The 18,907-nt window shown below is 35.6% G+C and overlaps 3 protein-coding genes and 1 pseudogene across 7 annotated transcripts; 1 reads left to right on the top strand and 3 right to left on the bottom strand.

Moving 5' to 3' along the window:
* Nucleotides 1-1,134: 1,134 nt before the first annotated feature.
* Nucleotides 1,135-3,579, bottom strand: LOC121774495 (zinc finger MYM-type protein 1-like). Its single transcript, XM_042171359.1, has one exon. It carries the CDS (start codon nt 3,577-3,579, stop codon nt 1,135-1,137), a length of 2,445 nt encoding a protein of 814 aa, XP_042027293.1.
* A 1,981-nt stretch (nt 3,580-5,560) lies between these two features.
* LOC121775166 lies at nt 5,561-11,983 on the bottom strand (annotated as a pseudogene).
* Nucleotides 11,984-12,552: 569 nt separating this feature from the next.
* Nucleotides 12,553-16,031, top strand: LOC121775184 (GTP 3',8-cyclase, mitochondrial-like). 5 transcript variants are annotated; one of them, XM_042172215.1, is made up of 8 exons: nt 12,553-12,943; nt 13,176-13,269; nt 13,634-14,242; nt 14,420-14,592; nt 14,672-14,858; nt 15,226-15,294; nt 15,400-15,521; nt 15,781-16,031. In XM_042172215.1, exons 3-7 carry the CDS (start codon nt 13,724-13,726, stop codon nt 15,481-15,483), a joined length of 1,032 nt encoding a protein of 343 aa, XP_042028149.1. In that variant the 5' UTR covers nt 12,553-12,943; nt 13,176-13,269; nt 13,634-13,723; the 3' UTR covers nt 15,484-15,521; nt 15,781-16,031. The 5 variants fall into 5 exon arrangements, with proteins under 5 accessions (XP_042028149.1, XP_042028146.1, XP_042028147.1 ...); XM_042172212.1 differs by having other exon boundaries at nt 12,553-13,269; XM_042172213.1 differs by having other exon boundaries at nt 13,176-14,242.
* Nucleotides 16,032-16,502: 471 nt separating this feature from the next.
* LOC121774496 (VQ motif-containing protein 18-like) lies at nt 16,503-16,958 on the bottom strand. The gene has a single exon (XM_042171360.1). The coding sequence runs from the start codon at nt 16,956-16,958 to the stop codon at nt 16,503-16,505; it is 456 nt and encodes a 151-aa protein (XP_042027294.1).
* Nucleotides 16,959-18,907: the final 1,949 nt, after the last annotated feature.

The raw sequence follows: 18,907 nt of genomic DNA on the forward strand, positions 1-18,907 counted from the left end.
AATGAATTTTTTTCCCTATTTGTGTCGAAATTTTAATTCCGTAAATTGTTTAATTCTGGAAATAGTTTGATTTGTGAATTAGTGGTTTTTTAATTGTGGAAGTCCTTCGGGAAGTCCTTGGGATGTCCGCCACTGTGCAGTGGGAAGTTCTTATGACGTGGCAGCGCAGTGAGAAGTTCGTATGACGTGGCAGAAGGTGTTTTTGGGAATTCCGCGCCACTGCTGATGCTCTAAAGAAATGAACGGAAACGATTTTTGGCATTGGAGACAACATGCTTCTGTATTCTTATTCTGTATAGAGTATAGACAATAGTGTACGTGCCGTTACGGTGCATTCTATAAATTTGTGAGACATTTTCATTAAAATATTAAAATGATGGGACAAAATCTAATACTCTCTCCGTCCTAAATTAAGAGTCATATTTAGTTAAGATACGAGTTTTAAGAAATGTAAAAAAAATAGATTGAATAAGTTAGTGGAATATGAGTCTCACTTATATATATATTATTTTAATAATAAAATGTGAGTGATATAAGTTGATGGAATGTGGGGCCAACTTACCATTATGGTAAAAGTGAAATATAATTCTTAAGTTGAGACGGATGAAAATGGTAAAACATGACTCTTAAGTTGGGATAGAGGGAATATTTGTTAGCAATTGAGAATACAAAATTAAAAATACAACTATCACACGTACCGGTGTTCTGAAAACCTTAAATTAGTTTCAGGGTCGTCGACAGTGGACCAAAATTAACTGACCCGGCGGTATATCTGAAAGAAAAAAATTGATTTTTGGCCCAGTGGTCCAACGGATCCGAAAAAAAGTCTTTAACTCCTCCAAGATTCAACCCATGTCTGATGTGGCCAACTTGGATCCATCGCAAACACTGTGGTTCTATACATCTTCCATATCTAGAAGACATTCTTCTTCCCTTTCGACATGAATGACCTCACAAGCAGCTGAGGTTTGGACCAGTGGCGGATCCAGAAATTTATATTCGGGGGTGCGAGCCATATGATAAATCATTATATAACATACCAAAAATAAAAACTAATACTAAAAGCAATATATTTTGAAATATACAAATTTTAGAGTCATACATTTCAAAATACAAAAATAAACTACATTATATCTAATTTATTTTTCGACGAGTCTTCATTTCTTCAAAACGATTCACTATATCTTCATCGGATACTTGTAGAAACACATCTTTCTCAATGAAAGTGACCAAACAATCGTTCAAAGGTTGATCACCCATTCTATTTCTCAACTTATTCTTCACAAACGTCATTCCAGAAAACACTCTCTCTACACTTGCAGTGGCAACCGGAAGAATCAAAATCAACTTGATAAGCAAAACCACACGTGAATAAACCACATCTCTTTTTGTTTCAACAAGCTTCATCAAAAGAGAACTGATATCTCGCAAATTCTGAAAGTCTTCATCACTTCTCATATCTCCAATGAATATATCAAGTTGGCACTCAAGGTCCATCAAATCAATGTTTGAAAAATTGGAAGGATAAAAAGTGGCAAGTTTCAGTACCTTTTCCTTGTCAAAAGAAGAGAAGCCATCTTTAGGATTGAAGCAAGCCATACATCTAAGCAACTCCATATTAACTTCATCGAATCGATTATCAAGTTCTTGAAGTAATAAGTCAATCACTTTGATAAACACATCAACACGAAAATGATGAAGATATGAAACTTGTTGAACAAAACGTTTTGATCTTCCATGAGGGCTATAGTGAGCTTTCATATCTGGAACAACAATGCCATGTTTATTGCAAATTGAGATTACCTTGTTCAAGTGAATCTCCCATCCATCCTCTCTCATTTTCTGTAGTTGATCTTTGGTTAAAGTGACAAGCCTCATAGCAGTAATGATGTCTTGATCTCTTCTTTGCAAAGCAAGACACAAATTGTTAGTGTACCCAAATATAGTAGTCATTAGTTGTGCCATAAACACGAAATCAAATGACTCTAGTAAGTACAAAATGCCTTGAGCTTTTCCCATATCATCGAAAACGGAATCTTTCTTTCCAATCATCGTAAGAACTTCAAAAATTGTAGAAAATAAGTCCATGATATTCAAAAGAGTCTTGTAGTGAGAACTCCAACGAGTGTCTCCAGGCCTCTTCAAACTAAGTTCTTGATTCAACCCCGATCCCGATTCAAGTTCACCAATTTCCAAGGCTTGAGCAACTTTTTGTGCTTGAACTTCGCGAAGCAATGCATTTCTCTTACAAGAAACTCCAATTACATTCAACAAAATACTAACAGTTTCAAAAAGCCAACTACAATCATCGTTCTTTTTTGAAATGGCTACCAATGTTAGTTGAAGCTGGTGGGCAAAGCAATGTACGTAGTAAGCGCTTGGAGTATCTTTCATGATCAAAGTCTTGAGTCCATGTATCTCACCCTTCATGTTACTAGCCCCATCATATCCTTGCCCTCGAATCTTGGATTGGCTTAATGAATGTTCAACAAGTAAAGTCATAATTGCACTTCTAAGAGACAAAGATGTAGTATCACCAACATGCACAAGACCAATGAATCGTTCAACTACCTTTCCCCTTTTCTTTTCAACATAGCGCAAATAAAGAGCCAGTTGTTCCTTTTGGGACATATCACTAGATTCATCGGCTAATATAGCAAAGTAGTCATCACCAAGATCATCCACAATTCTCTTCATTGTTTCTTTAGCACAACAATTGATGATGTCTTTTTGAATAGTTGGAGATGTCAATTGACAATTTCCAGGGGCATTTTCCAAAGTCACTTTTGAAATAACTTCATTATGTGCCTTCAACCATTTTAAAAGTTCAAGAAAATTTCCCCTATTAAGGGAATCTTCACCTTCCCTGTGACCACGAAATGCCATGCCTTGTCCCAATAGGTAACGTAAACAAGAAATTGAAGCCTTCAAGCGAACATTATATTCGTTGTTAATCACATCACTAACATTATCTAAAGAAACCAAAATCGATTTCTTTTTGCCATCCCTCAAGTTCACATATTTCTCATAAGCAATATTATGAGCACTTCTAACTCCACCAATATGTTTTATAAATCGTTCTGGCTTATTCCACGACTTAAATCCTTTATTCACAAATGCATCACCCCCCGCATGTCCAACTTCATTCTTGAACAAGTAGTATACAAAACAAAATGCAGCATCTTCATCCATACTATATTCAAGCCAATCCCATTTATCAAACCATGAAACCATAAACCGACGACGCGAACCTCCAACTTCTTTTTGAGGAAAAGAAAAAGTTCTTGGCTGACAAGGTTTTCTAAGAATATACGCCCTCCTAATTGTATCTCGCTCATTTGGAGGATATTTCATTATATCAGTTCTTCTAATAGGATCATGATGAAGTTTTTCGATATCATAAATCAATTCTTCCTCATGTAATGGCAAACTAGCATCTGAAGGAGATACAATACCAATTGAATTTGAAGCCGGAGAGATTGAAGGTGGAGAGCTTGAAAGTGGAGTGCTTGAAGCCGGAGAGCTTGAAGGTAGAGAGCTTGAAGCCGGAGAGCTTGAACTATCATGAGTTTTTCTCATTTTGGACATAAATTGTCGAAGATCGGATTGTTTTCTCATCACTTTTTATTTTATTTCCTGCACACGATGTCATTACAAAATTTGTCAAAATAAATATTGACCATTCAATTCTAATGTTGTACATTCACAACAATTATAACTAGACATAAAAAACAACTTATCATAGAAGTCAGAAGATCAAATTTTTAAAATTGAAACACAATAATTTAGAATCCAAAACAATAATTAAGCTATTTAAAATTAAATACTTGTGCATTTAATACTCTATAATCCCTAAAATAATACATAATTGAGAATTTCTCATCCACAAATAATTGGAAGCACGGCTGTTTTCAATTTACCCCAATTCCAAGACAATAAGAGAGAGTCATAAAGTGTAAAACATTATTCTATTTTGCACAAGCTGCCAAAATCCCTAAATTATTTAATAAACTAAACTTTTACACCTAAATTCCTAATCACTCACCTTTTCAAAGAACAATGAGGCAGCAAGTCTTTTGGGTGGAATGAGAAATTAGATTCGGCCGTCTGTGAATGGAGCGATGACAAAATGTCTATTATGTAGGGTGCAAGTTTTTTTTAATATATATAAATGCCCATTATCCTTATTACTTAGGGTTCGGCCCTTTTTGAGTTGGCCCATATAACTTGGCCTTCTTATTCATAATTGTAATTGAGTTTATTTACTCATTTTTCAAGTTACTTGTAGTGGATATGTATACATTACGTACATCCCTCCAACTTAATGTAGTGTATATATAATACTATTAAAAAAATTTTTTTGGGGTACACTCGTACCCCCTTTGTCCCCCTTCCCTCCGCCACTGGTTTGGACAAAGACATTTGATTGTTTGAACAAATTAGTTTGTCCGGCCAGCAAAAGATTTCTACCACAACCTAGATCTATACTCGGAACAGATTTAAGCATGCCTCGTATCTTTTTCAAAGACCGATAGACCTTTTTTATTCTGCGGAAATCGAGCATCCATGTTGCCTGCATATCCTTTTGAAAGTTGTAAGTCACACTACAAAGATTTAGGACAAAAACATGCAAGGTTTGATCAATACTTTCCAAATATGGAACGAGTATTTGACAATTTCTCTACTTGCTATAATTTTGCAACAATTATATCAATTGATAGTTGATACGCAAAAGAAAAAACAATCACTCACCACTAAAACTATTTGCAGCATCTTTGAAGCTCCGGACAAGTACTTATAAAGAACATTCAAGCTAATGTTCTTCTCACTCCGTGTTTCGTTTCTTCTCCCTAACAAGAAACGAAACAACGCAATCACATTACCAATGAAAGGAACTCTGCAGATCAAAAACATGATGACAATATTCTCTTATGAAGTCGTACTTGTCTAGAATCTATTTTGGTGGAGTCTAACAGCACTTGCTCGCTACCCCTTTTGCTACAACATTATTGTTAATTGTTACTATTATCTTTTACTCCAATTTGTTAGAATTTGATTCACTTTTAACTGGTTTTCATCTTATGTAAACTCTTATAACTATCACCTTGATATTAGATCGGGATATATATTATGAGATGATCACTTTTGGACGGAGAAATCTATGGCCTCATAAGAGGATTAGTTCTTTGTTTTCCTATTCTCATTCGACTTTCCATTGTATGGATGCTCACCAAATTCTTTTATCTTGTCCGCCAATATTTGGCACAAGTTGACACGGATCGAGTTCTAAAAATCTAAAGAAAACGTGGACAAAGTTAGTGAAATGTAAATCCTAATATGGAGTACTAGTTTTGAGATAAAATGCGAGTGAAATGAGTTCGTAGAATACGGGGTCAATTACCAAAAGTAGTACTATAAAGTAACTATGACAAATATTAGCAAATAGAATGAAAAGAAAACTTGTGGCAAGTAATGACGGGCGGAATGAGTATTATTGTTGTGGTTTTCTTTTGTGGTATATTCTCTACTGCGTTCTCTGTAGTCATTTTGTGGCAAGTAATTACCAAAAGTATTATTGCCATTATAGTGCATTCAACACTTGGGAATATAAGAGAAAAATAATGTAATCAAACACACCATGAGATTCAACTCGATGCCAACCTTCATTTTATCCCCAAAAAATGCTTTTTCTCAAGCAATGATTATTCTAAATATTTATTACCATGCCTTTCTTCTATGTTGAGGACAAATCAAGCTCAAGCAGCTTTCTTACAATGCTTTTCGAGCCATTCCATCGTACCACTCTTTGGCCTCTCCAGCGGCAGTCCAAGAGCTCGGTCCCATATTAGCTGAAGCGACAAGTAAAGGCACAAGGAAAGAGATTTCAGGAAAGAATCAACTATGATTATTAGGAAACTAGAAACAGAGGGGCTAAGCACAGTGGGCAACCTGAGCGCAAATGCCAATAGCTCTTGAAACGCCAAAAAGAACAGTGTAGTATCTATAAACGTCAATGAGAAAATTGTCAATAACATCACAGCATGCAAATTAGTATTCCCTGGGGAGGATTGAATAATGAAATAAGCAGGTTGGTTAAACTGGCACTAGAAAAAATTGAAATGTACCTTGTTTCTGTTAAACCATAATAATTGAGCAATACTCCACTGTGGGCATCTACATTAGGCCATGGGTTCTTCACCTGCAAAAGTCAGATGCCAGAAATAACCTACATCAGGACATAGTTATGCAAAATGACAAAAGAACAACATACATTCGACATAACATACAAGTATACATTTTATTAGAGAACATCCAGAAAATATTTTAAAATTGCCATATGTAGCTATGTCTTATGCATGAGTCACGACGAATTAAGCCCCCTCCCCAACCCCAATATGCGTGTGAGCGTGTAGGGGGAAAAGTGAAAAAGAAAAGTAAGCGTTGTTCGTTTAGACAGTAACAGAGCTCACAGGCAAGAAGCCATAATTCACTCATACCTACTTTCCAACAGTGATAACTTCATTATTTGTTAAATCCTATACAATAAATTTGACAACTAACAATTTTTAAATAAAGAAAAATAAGTTTTAACACCTAAACAGTGAAGAAATCTCATGTAAACTTCTAAGCAGCTTTTACTTGTGAGCCAGAGTCCCATACCTTTCCAAGTTCCAATAGTATTGGGGGCACTACCTCATAAAGATTTGAAACCTGCAGCAGATATATCAGATTACAGTTAATACCAGAGTCTGAATGTTAATTCCATATATCAAGGTTAAAGTGGTTACTAGTTTAAACAGTGGATCCTCTGGCAAGTGCTTGAGAGCACATTCTCTCTGGCATGTGTATCTTGGATCAGTCTTGCGCAAAACTCCATGTCCAAATCCAGGAACAACCTACAGTATAGTACCACGTAAAGAATGAGAAGGTAAACACTGAAGAGGTCAAATCAAGATGGAAATCACAACAAAATAACCACGAGAACGAAAATGATTGAGAGGCTTTTGGATGTCAGAATGCAACGATAAATAACAAGAGCAAGAGGGGTTTTTTAAACTGCAGAGCAGGTGCTCAATTAATGGACAGAAAAAGAAAGAACATAAATTCTGCATATTAACTGAAAAAGGCACAAGACTACTAGAGTAAGGTCACGGCATTTGAACTTAAGCACCCGCAGCGACTACAGCTAGTAATTTGTAAGAGTATCAATCTACTGAACATGATACTTAAATGTTGGCCATGAAAGATGAAGCAAAATCAACACAAAATGGTTTCTTATAGCCATAGGGGAGGAGACAACAAATTACAATGCTACAGATAGAAACTACCTTGCCGCTGTTCAATGTTTTCCAGACATACTTTTTCAAATCTTCTTTCCTAACATTTTCCCCACATTCTCCTACCACCGATTTAATCCATAGCAAGACTTCCTGCACAAGACCACAAAGTGAAGCAGATAGTAAGGAATATCAAATATGGCTACCTTGGAGATGCTGTTGCTGGTTATTGACCACGGTATTTTTTTGTGTTATGTTATCATTTATAAAATAATTTTCATTTGCAATTAAACCGTGAATGATGATAACATGTGCTCCTCTCTTTTAGAACAAGGAGCAGGCTCTAAGTTGTTCAAGCAAAAGGAAGAACCCAAGAGTGAAAGTAGGGGTAACTAACCATCTTTAGGGCGAGACATAGGGTAATGTTGTCAGTAAGTCCATAGGTTTAAAGCCAAATAGTTTTATATGAAAAAATCGTGTCCGTGTAAAGATCAATTCCTTAATAAGCCATGAGTCTAAGTGATCAGAACAAATAGATTATGCATGTTGGCATTGAGACAAGGACATCGAATCAACACAATTTAGCACCTGATTAGCCAAGCCATGAAGTGGACCAGCTAGACCATTTAATGCAGCAGAAAATGAGAGATAAGGATCAGAAAGGGCACTAGCAACCTGTTCAAGTACAATGGGCAGCTATTAGAGCAATATAAGTACAATAATAGAGATTCTACATATGCCATAATGTCAGGAGAGTTAAGTTGTAAAAGCCCATAAAGGTATCTTAGTAGATGTCAATAAGTAGCATTTCTGTCAGCTAAAGGCCCTTAGAAATGATACATAAAGCATAATGTCACTTACCAGATGACCAGTATGAGCACTGACATTCCCACCTTCATGGTCACTGCATGAAGTAAATGCAAATTACACAAAAGAACAATATTTTATTAGATGTGCTCATGTTACTTAGTATGTACACTGATACATTATAATGAGAAAAATAATAATACCTATGGATGGTCACATAAAGCCTCATAAGCTCTTGCATGGCAGGATCATCAAAACCCAGCATATGTGCGAAATTCCCTCCGTAATCTAAAGAGTCGTGCATTGGTATAACTTGCCCATTCTTGTACATCCTTCACCAACCAAATGTTACAAATATACTTAAACATGATATCGTTTTTTACAGAATGAATCATTGTAATAAATTGTTTTACAGAATGCATCACTGATGTAATTAGTTTGGAAGATTAAACGACAGAACCCTAAGAAATATTCCATCCAACCAACCTGCGGTAGACATATGATTGGAAGTTGAGCAATCAAACTACGGGAGTCTTCAAATGTTGGTTCCCAGTACCTGTTGAGGACTAACTGTGATATTCTGAACAGGAAATAGTTTGACACTATTAGAAAGTAAAGCCTCCTCATGAACTCACTTAGACTTATGGATCCCTTTCTCATATGCCTTCTGGAATTCACTTTGGACCTTGAGCAAAGAAAACAAAGTGTTTTTCAGTTGATATCTCCTTGCATAAGAAAACAATGAAAAACATTAATCTATTTCCCTATTTGGTACATTTGGACAAATCATAATAAACTTTACCATACAACTCAAAGCATAATGCACACTAAAAAACTATTGCTGAAGACAATGCATACCCACTAAGGTTAGCATCTGTGCACACAACAGGCATAGAAACAAACATTAGAAATTGTCCGATCCCTTTGATTTTACATGTTATATAATTCAAAGCATCTGATGGAGAGACTAAATGCATAAGATTACCTCCCTTATATCCATTTCTACCGAATAATGTAACTACTATTTTTCTGTGTATCTTTCTTTTATTAAAATAAGTTGAAGGTCACCCTTTCAGATTCAAAAGTTTGAAGATAAGAATATTTCAGCTTGAAAAAGCTACTTATGAAAATAGTAGTATCACCTGGCACCAGTTACTAAATTTTTAATACGTATGTACTCCATTTCACAATATAAATATCACAACATCAGGATAAGTTTACATAAAACTTAGAGCATAAAAGTACACGCATTGATTGCATGGGAGATAACTATTAACATGACCAGATTAAAAACTAGGTTTCCTGATTCAATTCGATAAAAAATAGCAATTCATCGTTGCACATTTCCACCTGAAGAGCCATAACACCAGTCACAAATTGAGTCATTGGATGAGCATCAATAGGTAGGGCATCGATAGTTTTATAAACATGATCTGCAATAAAAAAAAAGAATGGGTAAAAAAATGAGCTTGTAGACAAAGTTGTAACAAATGATGGTAACTTTCACATTGTATTAGATAACTGTGGTTTCAACTGCAAAAAAATATTATAGGAAAAGTAATTATGTTTATGGAGGGGATGCCATGGATTGGTAGAAAGTAGAAACAATATTTTTTTAAGAATAGCATCGAACATTGTAGCATCTCCTAATATAAGTTACACACGTGAAAGAAGAAGTTGCAACTTGCAACAATTGGATGCAGATGAACAAGTTGCTAACTGGATTGTCATTTGCTATAATAGGGTAACTAGCTAATAAGTTGATAACCAATTTGAGAGTTGGGATGACCTGGGACAGTAGCACGATTTCTTAGTTCCTTAGATAATGAATCGACTTGCTCTTTTGTCGGCACCTAACCCAGGCAGGGAAAGATAAGAGGATTAGATTTTTCAAAATAAATCAAAGCACAAATGAAGTAAATACTTACGAGTGCATATGAAAAAGTAAACAAAGGAAAATTTTGATATAGAATATAAATATTAAGGTAAACTTGTTTATACTTGAATACTGGATGCAACTATATTTGATGATGGGAAGAGGTACATGGTGGGGTATAAGAAAAGGTTAGCAACCTACTTTTCCTGTTAAAAGCAGCCAAAGGAGACCTTCAGGTAAAGGTTCTCCTCCAGACTTGGCTGCAGGTAACAAATTCTGACATTCATGAATAAACAAGCCCCTGAAGCGAATTCCCTAAAACAAGTTAAGTGCACGATAAGTTACATCTCAGTAGCAATTGATTGCATAAAACAGAATTTACAATTTTACAGTCTGCATGCAAGGTTACTGAGGAGTTGCCAGAAAATCAATTGATAAATGGGGTGTACCTCTTCTGGATCAAGTAATGAAGTCTCCCACAGTAGTCCTGTCATTCCTCTCATTCCACCAAGTACCTTTTGACAATGAACAAGCAAATCCAGCATTAATTGAAAATCAATTTTCTGGAAGCATGAGCCGAGTTTAAGGAAAGCAAACAAACAAGAACGACATGTACCATATCAACAGTAATGTTTCCCAGCTAAACTTTACCATGTTCTGATCTAAGCTTGTTAGGCGTTCCTGGGACAAAAGTAAAATAAGCGAGTATCCAAAGAATCTATATGGATATGACAGAGATGGGAGAACAAAATCATTTTAGGGTCACCGCTTCCATCAATTTATCTCGAGTAATGAACAAAGTCAGAAAATCCACATATCTTCCCTCTCCTGCTCAGTATGAATAAACCAACAAAACAAAGCATGAATACTACTCCTACTACTAGTTTCAGCCCATATAGCAAAATCAAAATTACCTGCTGTTCTGGAATCAATTCCTTCAGCTGGGAATGTAGGTCCTACAGAAAAGCCAAAGGTACATGACCACATATAAAAATTAGCTTAGGTTTTAGAAGAACGAACAAAGGCAATGCAAACAGAATAAATAAACTTATTAATGTTTACCGAAAATTGCAATGGCCTGTACATTTATAAAAACCCAACTGTTTTCCCATGCTTAAATATAATTTACTTGTACTTATCTCTTTCCCTATCCGTTATCTAGTTTACATGATCCTCACAATAGGCAAACAAATATTCAAATTAAAAATCGACTGCAATTCATCAAAGCTGTTACTTTTAATCTTCAATCTTCAGATGATGACCACAGCAATGTATCAACCTAATATACCAAACCATATCAAATCCAAACACTCATTGATCAAATATAATCTATAAAATAATAAGAAGCAAAGATGCTTACAACCTCAGAGGATGTCTGGACTTGGAACCAGCGGACAGAATTGCGGAGACCTGGCTGTTGGACCTGGTTGATGCAAACACTTCAAGTTTAAAGAAAATTTAAAGGCACTCACAAACAAGAAAATCAGTCTACAAACATAACCGAATAGGAGATCAATCTTCTAGCACAGAATTCTGGTCGTACTGATATCCCTAACACCTTTATTGCATTTGAACTTACATGAAATCAATTTCAGTAGCGGTTTCTAAATCAATGTAATTAGGTGGGGAGGGGGCACGCAAACAAATCGAGAACTACTACAATTACTCACAGCGCGCGACCGCAGCTTCGTCAACAGAGAAGCGCCCTTATGAAACACCATTGCTCTGGAATAACCAAATTACTGCAAAAAACGATTCATTCAAAGCATATCAAGCAATTCACACTAGGATTACTAATAGGAATGTAGCCTAAAATACGAACACATTACATTTCCAGAGATTTGTCAACTTAGTTCAGCAGATCAACCAAACATCGAGAGCGAAAAAGTAGAGAAAGTGTGTAATTGGCAGAAATAACAGCGAAATAAATGGAATCAGCTTAGAATAATAACCTTAAGTGAGAGAAAATTTGGGGTTCAGAGAAAAAGAGTATATGTTGGCGGAAAAGCTTGCGCTGCGGAGAGATGAATGAATCAACGGCTTTTTTTTTTTCTTTAAATGAATCAACGGCTTGCTGTTGACGACTTTAGAATTTACGAGTATAATTAGATATTACTCCCTCAATCTCTCGTAATTTGTCACCATTTCACCCGAAGTTTTAAAAAATGTAATAGAAAGTGGATTGAAAAAGTTAGTGGTACGTGAGTCCTAGTTTTATAATAAAATCTGAGTGGGAATAAATTAATTGAATATGAGATCCACTATAAAAAATTATAAAAGTGAAAGGTGACAAATTTTTAGGGACTGGTGAAAATAAAAAGAAGCGATAAATTTTCAGGGACGGAAGGAGTAGAATAAAGAAATTATCGACGAAATCAATTTTTATACGGACCTCGTATTTAAAATAAATCAATTAACCAAATTTGACTAGTCCATTGATATAAGTATTTTGTTACTGCATTGATGTGTAATGTTGGTAAGATGAACTAAAAATAAAGTAACTTTTGAATTACTGCAAAGTAACTTTCTTTGAAAAATCGATAATAACGAATAAAATAAAAGAAGGTTAAGATGTGGAAATGAGCACGACTCTGCAGTAAGTAACGACAAGCGCAGGCAGAAGCAGTTTTGGCTTTTGAGTGTGCACTAGTCTCAGCTCTCCTCATTCGTGGCGGTTGTTCGATGGATTCGTCGCTCCATACAAAAATCAAACTGCCATATGTTGAATTAGGCATATGCCTGCCGCCGCCTTCATTTCCCCTTCTCGTTTGCCTACTTATTACTTATTGCATCTTTTGCTTCACTCCACCTTATCTGTTTCCTCTCTGTTAGGTGACCCTACGTTTATATTCGTCAATTCTGGTTTCTGATTCTTACTTTTCCCAATAAGAACGATTGTTCAAGCGTTAATTTTGCTCTCGGCATGCGCTGCTGCATATCCACGATTGTTAAATGGCATTCCAGTTTGAGGAATTTCTGCTCTGTAAGCTCCTTCGGTTTTGTTTGATAAAATCGCCTTTGCTAGATTTGAACTCGGAAAACTGATTTATTTTGGGATTTTGCTTTTTAACTCAATCAAACTGTGTTATTATTAAGTTTCCGTTTTTTGTCATATTGTTTGCCATGACTCAATCGATGCAGGCACTGTTGTATTATTTGCTAATCCTTTTTACTTTAGATCGAGCTTTTATTTAGCTGTGTTCTACTTTTCCTAGTGAAATTTTGCTTTATCAGCATTCAAGGCTACACTATGAATCAAATCGGTGAAGAGAAGTAATCCATTTGAACTGGCTGATTTTGAATGATAAGGTGTTCACATGTTTTACTGTAGCTCTATCTGATATCAATTCATCTTTCTGTACGTTGTCAAATGTCAATGTATTAAAGCACCAAGATCACCTTAAGGTCGAAGAAGGTGGAGTCAAGGATATCATGCTTGCTTTCCACTGACAGCTTAAAAAAGGAGTATATATATATATATTTTAAAAATTTCCTGTGATTTGAATGCGAAGAGTTTTATTTGATTTTCTTTTTCCATTTTTACTAATGTTCTAATGCTATTAAGTTTACACATCATGGCTGGCTGTTTCGGTTGTAGGTTTCTACTTTACTGCATTTCCAGTAACCAAGTGCTGGACTATTGTTTTCTACCAGTGATCAAATTTTATTTCAGGCGAACAGTACTATCATATCTCACATTCCGCAAAATAGCAGTGATGGACCAACTTCAACAAGACAAATTAATGATGAAACCATTTCAAAGATGTATCGTGCTTCACGTGAAAAGTTTCCAGTAGATGAACCTGTTTCCAACATGCTTGTTGATTCGTTTGGGAGGAAACATACTTATTTGAGAATCTCATTAACAGAACGTTGTAATTTGCGATGCCAGTACTGTATGCCTGCTGAAGGTGCAGAGCTAACTGCCAGCCCTCAACTTCTTTCACAGAATGAGATTATTCGCCTAGCAAATATATTTGTCAGTTCAGGTGTCAATAAAATTCGTCTGACTGGTGGGGAGCCCACGGTTAGGAAGGACATTGATGATATTTGCCTACAGCTTTCAAACTTGAAAGGGCTCAAAACACTTGCTATGACCACTAACGGAATCACACTAGCGAAGAAACTTCCAAGATTGAAGGAATGTGGGCTTAGTCTGCTAAACATAAGTTTAGACACATTGGTTCCAGCTAAGTTTGAATTTATGACTCGGCGGAAAGGACATGACAGAGTGTTGAACTCCATCGATGCTGCTATAGAGTTGGGATATAGTCCTGTCAAAGTATGTACTATTATTATGGCTGTTTAATTTATCATCTTTTTGACAGATAATTATGGAATCATGAATTGGAACTCATGACTATCTTTCCTCTTCCTTGTTCTCTTATTTCTTATCTTTTCTCCTTCTGGAAGACGGGGTAGTAAATATATGTTAACGTGCTTTATACCTTTCTGTCAGGTAAACTGTGTTGTAATGCGCGGTTTCAATGATGATGAAATATGTGATTTTGTTGAATTGACGCGTGAAAAGCCAATAAACGTAAGGTTTATTGAGTTCATGCCTTTCGATGGGAATGTCTGGAATTCAAAGAAACTAGTACCTTACTCTGAGATGATGGATATTTTGGTAAGGTAGAAATCTACACACCTCTATTTATATAGCTTTCAGATTTGTTGTTACATGTATCAGCGGTTACAAATTTCTAAACAGGTCAGGCAAAGAACTCCAGAGAATTCAGGATCACCCCACCGAGACAGCCAAGAATTTCAGGATTGACGGGCATCAGGGTACAGTTTCTTTCATAACATCAATGACTGAGCATTTTTGTTCTGGTTGCAACAGACTGAGACTGTTAGCTGATGGGAACTTTAAAGTTTGCCTCTTTGGTCCGTCAGAGGTAAAACATTGCCTCGCTCATCATCCATTGACAATCTATTAAATGGCACTAGTAGCTTCATCCTATGCTTATTGCCCACATAAGTGCATATGATTAAGGGTTCATGAATTTTGATGGGAATTTCTAGTTCTGTTTTATCTTACTGCAATTATTAGTGAGTGTTTTGTCACAATGCCAGGCACAGCTAGATATTGTTTCAGGGTTAGTTGTATTTATTGATTGTTTAATATATTCAGTTAACCCACTAGCTCCACTCTTAAATACAGTTGAGTGAGCAGATAGATTTTGTCAATACTCTGAACTCCATGCTTCTCGATATGTTAAAAATAACATTTGTTTCTCATACTCATGAGGTTGTTCCTTTCAGGTTAGCTTGAGGGACCCCATGCGCCATGGTGCTGATGATAGTGAACTTGAGGAGATTATAGGAGCAGCGGTAGCCCTTTTGTCCAATTTCTATCTAGTTTTCACAATTACATCCAATTATGTGTTACTGTATACTTTTGATCTCACATTTCCAAACATTTATTCCGCGTACCAGATAAAAAGAAAGAAAGCAGCTCATGCTGGGATGTTCGACCTTGCGAAGACTCCAAACAGACCAATGGTACATATTGGCGGCTAGAAATCATCATGACATGTGCCTTATTCTGTATGTTACTTGTAAGTGCTCCTTTTCGAGGCCTACTTCACTTTCATATGGATTAGCTGCTTGGTATTTCAATCTACTCATAATGTTCATGTAAGACATATGCAAGCTATCGACTGTGCTTCTTTCTCATGAATTTATCTTGAATCAACACTATCTCAATTGTCTGATTCTGTTAATCTTTTGATTGGCATGCATGCGCATTGACACACCTATGTGCAATCCTTCTGGAAAATATTCCCTCATGATTTTATATTTCTTCTTCTATTTCAGCCATCAGTCTAACTTGCTCGCTGGAAACTGCATGGAGAAATTACATCTCCCTCGAAGTTCGACCACACGCTGAAGAAAAAGATGCGTATACCGTATACAAGAGATCTCTGTAGAAAGACATGGTTAATTTTGATATAAATTATTACTACTACCTTATAGTTACTGTAAAAGGTTCTATAAAAATTATTTTCCTGTTTCATGTATTCTGGATAATGTAATTTCCAATTTTCTATACGTTTCTTGTAAGGCCATATGATCTTCTATCAATTTTCTCTACATTTCATGTTATGCAATCTATACTGTAGTAAATCAGCAAAGCTGAATACATGTATCAAAAGAGGAATGTCCTCTTCAATCAATCAGTTCATTACACCTAAACTACAACACCCTAACTAATAGAAAGAATATCACCACAATGAATAGGCCAAACAGAGGATGAACAGAATCAGTTTCTGCTCAATCCTTATATCTACTATATCATGGAATCCCATTCCCCCAACACCTCCTCGCCACGAGTCTCGTGACGGTTATCATCCTCTCGTTGCTCTATCTTTGATTCAATAATCAGCAACTGAGAACAACGAAGATGTCGATTGACAAGTAAACTTCTCAGCGACACCAAACAGCAAAACTAGTTTGCCTCATCTCCTAACCAAGCACAAAAGCCAAACGCCAATCTGCAACCGGAAAATCCAAACGAATCCACTCCCTCCTTCCACCAACTAGCAAAGAGGCATCTCCCCAAATACATTGATCTGAGAAGACCTGAAAGAAAACAGAGTGGGGGATTCATTCATGTCATGAAAGAGTCCATCGATATCTTCCAGAAAAGTCGAGAACAGGATGTGATCCTCTGCATCGCATATCTCTTCAACCTCGACCTTCATTCTCCGAGCCCCTTGTAGCACCGGTGCCTCCTCTGTTTTGATGCAGTGAGGCAGCAACACAGACGATGCGTTGTTTCCCTTCTTATTTCTGCTTTGTTTCCTTTCCACTGGCTTTCCTGTTAGCCTCTGGACAAGCTGCTGGAAATCCTCAGCTGTCGTCGTTATGATCTCTGGTTCGACTATGTGAATTATGCGTATCTTTGGCTTAAGTTTGGAAATTGATCGCGAATAGTCATGGACAGCCGCCAACTTAGGCCGAGCTAAAGCTGCTTCCAATGAGTTAGGCTTCATGTTTTCTTTTGTGGAAGAAGTAGATTATGTTGAAGATTGAGTTCTTGAAAATGTATGTAGTAGTATATATAGTTACAACACTACAACTAGACTTTGATAAAAGAATTCCAACTTGTGAAAGAAAGAAAGTGTTTGGCCATTGGAAGCATTGATAAGATGGTGAACTTGCTCGTACACATATACTTTCAAGAGCCCCAAATTGCTACTAGTATTATTTTTTCTCTACTTCTTTAGTATATTCCATCAACTTGCATCACTCTAATGGATATTATTGTCTTACTATGATTATATAAATCGCATTTTTTTCTTAGTCATAATAATTTAATTAGTCAACGTTCGTTAATCACATAATTTTATCAGCTGTCTTCACCTCAACATCAACTAGACACAATATTTTTATCATCTTAGGACCACACACGATAGCGTAACAAATTTCGATTTTCCTAGTGCTGAGATATTTACAAGTGAGTTGTCCCACATAAAAAAATAAGCGAGACAACTTAAATATCCAATGAAACACTCATTCTATTACGAATTCGTTTTGGGATGAAACATCATTAAGGTTTGTTTGATATTCTCTTCATGTATCAAGTACGTTTCAATGAATGAGACCATAGCTCGTATAGTCGTAGAGCTATAGAATTACATGGAGTTGAGTTTGGATAGGTTGACTTTGTGGAATAGATGGCGTCTTTCTTTATGTTTTTACTCAAAGAAAGAGAGGTTAGTGTTATATATATATATATAGGGTTTTGATCTATGCAAAACTAGATTTAAATACAGAAACGCAGAACAATATCATAATTAGGTCACTTTTAGGTCATAATTAGGTAATTTTTAGGTCATGCTAACAAAGCATGACCTAAAACGATCTTAGCATGACATTAAACCTAAATATTATAATATGACCTAAAATTGCTTAATTATGACCTTCCGTATTTTTGGTTAATTATTGACCATTAGATCATCTAATCCTATGGCCAAGATTTGGTCTGCATTTCTGGATTTAAACACATACTTATTTTGATCATCTCCTATATATATATATATATATATATATGCAAGTTGATGGAGAATGTGTGTGATCCAAGTAAGCTTTTTCTCTTAATCCTAATCGTTGACTTTTTAAGATTATTTAGGATTAGGAAAAAATAATCAGAAGGTTGTGGTTGTGACTTGTGAGATGGCGAGAAGCTCGTCGTTGACACGTTCTTTTGATTCCTCCAATAAGGGAACAAGAATTATTTGGTTGTGTAGGGACATGAGATGGAACATTCACATTTATACATGTATAACTCATATCCTTGAGGCCCGAGGTTAGGATTTTGATCTATGCAAAATCCATTCTTAATATAAAAATACAGAATCAAGAATCAAGCGTACAAAGGTCATTTGCAAGTCAATGTTAACTTATTTTTAGGTCATTATAGTAAGAATGAAATAAAATGATTTTTACATGACTTCAAACTCGGATTTTATAATATGACCATTTGATTTGGATTTTATATTGAGATCAATTTTTGTATTATCATTTATCCTATGTAATAAAATAAATACTATTTGAATTATTGCTCGTTATAGTTAAATATACTCTTAATTACTATATGAGAACTTACAAAACTATTCATATCAATTGAAAGTTGCGATTTAGATATTAACGAAAATATCATGTTGTTCGATTTTTGATGATTATGTGTCTCGTCGGCAGAATTTTATTCCGCGTGACATATATGACAGTTAGCGTGTTTTAGACTTTTACTACTCCATATTGTATTATTAACTGTCCATGATATTTTTGGAATTCATGATTTATTATAATGTGGTTGAATAAATATAAAATTGAAGTGCGGCATTTAATTTCTTATTAAAAATATGCATATGTATTTTTGGAGTCCAATATTGTTTTTAGACAATGAAGTCCTCTAGTTTGTTATCTTCGTATATTTATA

Source organism: Salvia splendens, chromosome 17, assembly GCF_004379255.2.
Source record: "Salvia splendens isolate huo1 chromosome 17, SspV2, whole genome shotgun sequence".
Lineage (NCBI taxonomy): Eukaryota > Viridiplantae > Streptophyta > Magnoliopsida > Lamiales > Lamiaceae > Salvia > Salvia splendens.

Coding starts and splice junctions, on each gene's coding strand:
- LOC121774495 (XM_042171359.1), bottom strand. CDS start 3,579: ATGAGAAAAACTCATGATAGTTCAAGCTCTCCGGCTTCAAGCTCTCTA.
- LOC121775184 (XM_042172211.1), top strand. CDS start 12,884: ATGCGCTGCTGCATATCCACGATTGTTAAATGGCATTCCAGTTTGAGG. Junction 12,944..13,633: donor GTTTGAGGAATTTCTGCTCT/GTAAGCTCCTTC, acceptor ATTTTATTTCAG/GCGAACAGTACTATCATATC. Junction 14,593..14,671: donor ATGATGGATATTTTGGTAAG/GTAGAAATCTAC, acceptor ATTTCTAAACAG/GTCAGGCAAAGAACTCCAGA.
- LOC121774496 (XM_042171360.1), bottom strand. CDS start 16,958: ATGAAGCCTAACTCATTGGAAGCAGCTTTAGCTCGGCCTAAGTTGGCG.